Raw genomic sequence first — 5,000 nt, 5'->3', positions numbered from 1 at the left:
GAGCTTCTCAGCAGGTTTGTGTGTGAGTGTGTGTGTGTCCTTGCGTGCGTGCGTAATCTGGTGCATGAATCTGATGGCTGTCTGTGTTTTTAATCTGGTGTACGAATCTGGTGCGTGCATGTGCGTGCGTTTGTGCGTGCGTGCGTGCGTGTGTGCGTGCGTGTGTGCGTGCGTGTGTGCGTGCGTGCGTGTGTGTGCATGTGCGTGCGTGCGTGCGTGCGTAATCTGGTGCATGAATCTGATGGCTGTCTGTGTTTTTAATCTGGTGTACGAATCTGGTGCGTGCATGTGCGTGCGTTTGTGTGTGCGTGCGTGCGTGTGTGTGTGCGTGTGTGCGCGTGTGTGCGTGCGCGCGTGTGTGTGTGTGTGTGTGTGTGTGTGTGTGTGTGTGTGTGTGTGTGTGTGTGTGTGTGTGTGTGTGTGTGTGTGTGTGTGTGTGTGTGTGTGTGTGTGTGTGTGTGTGTGTGTGTGTGTGTGCATGGATCTGATGTGTGTGTGTGTGTGTGTGTGTGTGTGTTTCAGTAATGTTCATCAAGATCTGCTTGATGACGCTGATGAGAAAGGTGATGAAGGTGATGATGAAGATGGTTTCTCCTCTCGTCTCTGGGTCGACCGCTTCTCCCCTCGACACTACACTGAATTACTGAGTGATGACGTAAGACGCACACACACACACACACACACACACACACACACACACACTGACAACGTGTCCTGGATATACATGTTATTTGATTATTTTTGCTTTGCATACAGTAAGTGTGTGTGCGTTTGTGTGCGTTTGTGTGTGTGTGTGTGTGTGTGTGCGTGCGTGTGTGTGTGTGCGTTTGTGTGTGTGCGTGTGTGTGTGTAGTTTACAAACCGCTGCCTGCTGAAGTGGCTGAAGCTTTGGGACACGGTGGTTTTTGGCCGTGAGAGGAAGGCCCGCCCCATCGCGCAGGATTCCAAAAATGTCAACCAATCACAGAACAACTTCAAGACCAAGAGCCAAATCACAGAGGAGATCCTGGAAGCTGAGCTGGACCAGTACAAACGACCCAAGTACAAGGTACCAGTACAAACGTCCCAAACACACCAGTACAAACGACCCAAGTACAAGGTACCAGTACAAACGACCCAAACACACCAGTACAAACGACCCAAATACAAGGTACCAGTACAAACAACCCAAATGCACCAGCACAAACGACCCAAACACAAGGCACAATACCAGTACAAACGACCCAAACACAAGGTACCAGTACAAACGACCCAAATGCACCAGTACAAACGACCCAAATACAAGGTACCAGTACAAACGACCCAAATGCACCAGTACAAACGACCCAAATACAAGGTACCGGTACAAACGACCCAAAGACACCAGTACAAACGACCCAAATACACCAGCACAAACGACCCAAACAAGGTACCAGTACAAACGACCCAAGTACAAGATACCAGTACAAACGACCCACACACCAGGTGAGATCAGAACCAATGCAAACAACCCAAATTCAAGTCTGTATGTGGTGTTGTGTGTGTGTGTGTGTGTGTGTGTGTCTGTCTAATGAGTGTTTGTTGTCTGTAGGTGGTGTTGTGTGTAATGAGTGTTTGTTGTCTGTAGGTGGTGTTGTGTGTAATGCGTGTTTGTTGTCTGTAGGTGGTGGTGTGTGTAATGAGTGTTTGTTGTCTGTAGGTGGTGTTGTGTGTGTGTGTGTGTGTGTGTAATGAGTGTGTGTTGTCTGTAGGTGGTGTTGTCTGTGGGTGGGTGTGTGTGTGTGTGTGTGTGTGTGTGTGTAATGAGTGTTTGTTGTCTGTAGGTGGTGTTGTGTGTGTATGTGTGATGAGTGTTTGTTGTCTGTAGGTGGTGCTGTGTGTGTAATGAGTGTTTGTTGTCTGTAGGTGTTGTGTGTGTGTTTGTTGTCTGTAGGTGGCGCTGTTGTGTGTGTAATGAGTGTTTGTTGTCTGTAGGTGATGTGTGTGTGTGTGTGTGTGTGTTTGTGTAATGAGTGTGTGTTGTCTGTAGGTGGCGCTGTTGTGTGTGTAATGAGTGTTTGTTGTCTGAAGGTGATGTGTGTGTGTGTGTGTGTGTGTGTAATGAGTGTGTGTTGTCTGTAGGTGGCGCTGTTGTCTGGACCACCAGGGCTGGGGAAGACCACCTTGGCCCACATTATTGCAAAGCATGCTGGGTATAACGTGGTGGAGATCAACGCCAGGTAACACACACACGCACACACACGCACACACATAATTATTATAGCCTTTACATAAAAAAAACTGGGCAATTCCACGGAAAACTGTCACATCCATAACGCCAACTAAATACCATGGCATTGTGTTACCATGGCATTGTGTTACCATGGCATTGTGTTGGCGTTATGGATGTGACAGTTTTGCGTGGAATTGCCGAACTGCATTACTTCTAGGGCTGTGTATTGGCAAAAATCTGGTACGATACACATCACGATACATGGCTTACGATTCAATATATTGCGATATATTTCAATACTGTGCGAAAGGCAATATATTGCGATATATTTCAACACTGTGCGAAAGGCAATTTATTGTGGTTTATTTTAGTCTAATTTTAGAAAAACTGATAATATAAAGAAAATTGTCACCCTCATGCGCATAAAATGTGATTGAAACTGATATTATAAAGAAAGAAGACACCCTCATACGCATAAAACGTGATTAAAAATGTTTGCTTTAGACAAACAACAAACGTGTGTGTGTGTGTGTCCTTGTGTCCTAGTGATGACCGCAGTGCGGAGCTCTTCCACACACACACACACACACACACACTCTCTCACATCCAGTGTGTGTGTGTCCTTGTGTCCTAGTGATGACCGCAGTGCGGAGCTCTTCCAGAAGCGCATCGATACGGCGACGCAGATGAAGTCGGTGCTGGGAGCCAATGAGAAGCCCAACTGCCTTGTGATTGACGAGATTGACGGCGCCCCCTCTGTAAGTCCCGCCCACTTCTAATCCTCAGGGGAATAATATGCTGGTCAACTATAGAAAATGTACTTTGTAGCAAAGCCCTTTGTTTGGGTAGAGAAGCTCATTTACATCTATAAGTTACTATAGCAAATCAGTGAGGTCAACCATTAATCTGAATGTATATCTAGTCACGGTCACTTTGGGGAACTAAGAGTGCCAATGCAGTAATTCACTTTGGGGAACTATGAGTGTCTGATTTGCAGTAATTCCCTTTAGGGAACTAGGAGTGCCAATGCTTTAGACCAGAGGTTCCCAAACTGTGAGTGATTATCTCAGAGGTTCCCAAACTGTGAGTGATTATCTCAGAGGTTCCCAAACTGTGAGTGATTATCTCAGAGGTTCCCAAACTGTGAGGCGCGCCTCCCCTGGGGGGCGCCAAATCATTTGAGGGGAGGTGCGGATGTTGATTCAAAAAAGAAGGAAAAACTTTCATTTCATTTTAGAACTATCTATGTTTTTTTTTTTCAATGATTATGTAATTGTCAACATTATAAAATCGAAATAAATCATAGAAGAGATGTATACTAAATCTTTGGGATAGTGGAAAGTATTATTGATCCCTATCCTGAGTGAGAATGTATTGTGCCAAACTTCATAACGTAACTTAGCAGCCGAGCTAGCTGCAAGTTACCAGTGAACAGCGCGGAGGTGTCACTGTTTCCATATTGATGGAGTTTGGGAACCCATGCTTTAGAGTAATTCACTTTGGGGAGCTAGGAGTGTCAATGCAGTAGGCCTTTTCACACAGAGATCCCGCTAAATTTGCGGGAAGAGGAGACGTCTTTTTGCCGCAACCTGTGTCTGAAAACGAGGTGAAAATTTGCCGGCCTGCTGATCTGTTCACGTGATGCGGCATTTTGGGGAGCCAGGAGGCAGGATCATCTAGCAAATTAAAATGTGACGTGCAACAGGGGGCGTGTAGAGTGATAGTCGTAGGCCTTATTATGCGTGGGCCTTCAGATGCACCGACTGCACTTTGGTTAGCTTGCATTTGCTTTGCTGTTGCTTAGAATGTTAGATTCTTGCGATAGATGTGTCTTCATAGCCTATGATTGCATTCCAAGCTACAGTCAACTCTAGCAGGCATTGAATGACTGGAGACTTTGTGAATTTATAGATTGACATAATGTGCTGTCTCTGCTATTGCTGCTTTTGATCAGTTAGATTGATTTGCAATCTCTTGTGGTGGGCTGGACATAGCATCGAAATGCCCGCCCAGATTCCCCTTTCCGCCTTGACCCATTCACACTGGTGCCGGAACGAAAAAAACTCAGCAAAATGTCTAGGGGGCTTGGTAGTAAATTTGGCGAGACACTTTGTCCCGCCGTTCCGTCTCGGTCAATGTGAAAGGGACAAGCGTTCCGCGATTCTGGTACATAAGATCGCTGCAATTTTGGCAGTGTGAAAGGGCCTATTAATTCACTTTGGGGAACTAGGAGTGTCATGCTTTGCAGTAATAAGTATCTATCTATCGATCTATCGATCTATCTATCTCTATCTATCTATCTCTATTTATCTATCGTTAAAGTGTAGACCCCACCTCGTGGGTTAAAGTGTGCACCCCACCTCTTGTTGAACCTTATTGGCTGAACTCTGGATGTGCTTCTTTCTGATTGGCTGTCTAGGCGGCCATCAGCGTGCTATTGGCTACTCTGAACAGGAAGGAGAGTCGTGAGGAGGGCGAATCAGGAACCAACGCCCTGAAGAAGAAGAAGAAGAAAGAGACTGTCCTCCTTCGCCCAATCATCTGCATCTGCAATGACCTGTAAGCCCGCCCCCTCCTCCCTATAGCCAATCATCTGCATCTGCAATGACCTGTAAGCCCGCCCCCTCCTCCCTATAGCCAATCATCTGCATCTGCAATGACCTGTAAGCCCGCCCCCTCCTCCCTATAGCCAATCATCTGCATCTGCAATGACCTGTAAGCCCGCCCCCTCCTCCCTATAGCCAATCATCTGCATCTGCAATGACCTGTAAGCCCGCCCCCTCCTCCCTATAGCCAATCATCTGCATCT

At 46.5% G+C, this 5,000-nt stretch overlaps 1 protein-coding gene across 1 annotated transcript in view; it reads left to right on the top strand.

Annotated features, from left to right (window-relative positions):
- The window catches only part of LOC143121920 (chromosome transmission fidelity protein 18 homolog), a gene marked incomplete at its 5' end in the record, with an annotated part of 25,139 nt that overhangs the window by 2,718 nt on the left and 17,421 nt on the right, over positions 1 to 5,000 (top strand). The window contains 6 exon segments of the mRNA XM_076282607.1: positions 1 to 14; positions 523 to 655; positions 854 to 1,048; positions 2,101 to 2,198; positions 2,826 to 2,949; positions 4,611 to 4,750. The exon segment at positions 1 to 14 is cut by the window's left edge and continues 39 nt beyond it. Coding sequence (XP_076138722.1) covers positions 1 to 14; positions 523 to 655; positions 854 to 1,048; positions 2,101 to 2,198; positions 2,826 to 2,949; positions 4,611 to 4,750 — 704 coding nt within the window.

This window comes from Alosa pseudoharengus, unplaced genomic scaffold, assembly GCF_046254945.1.
Source record: "Alosa pseudoharengus isolate Yale_2024_CS ecotype anadromous, Long Island Sound unplaced genomic scaffold, YU_APseudo_1.1 YU_APseudo_1.1_scf_1, whole genome shotgun sequence".
Classification (NCBI taxonomy): Eukaryota; Metazoa; Chordata; class Actinopteri; order Clupeiformes; family Clupeidae; genus Alosa; species Alosa pseudoharengus.
The sequence above is the reverse complement of the archived record's forward strand: the minus strand, read 5'-3'. Positions and strand labels throughout refer to the sequence as shown.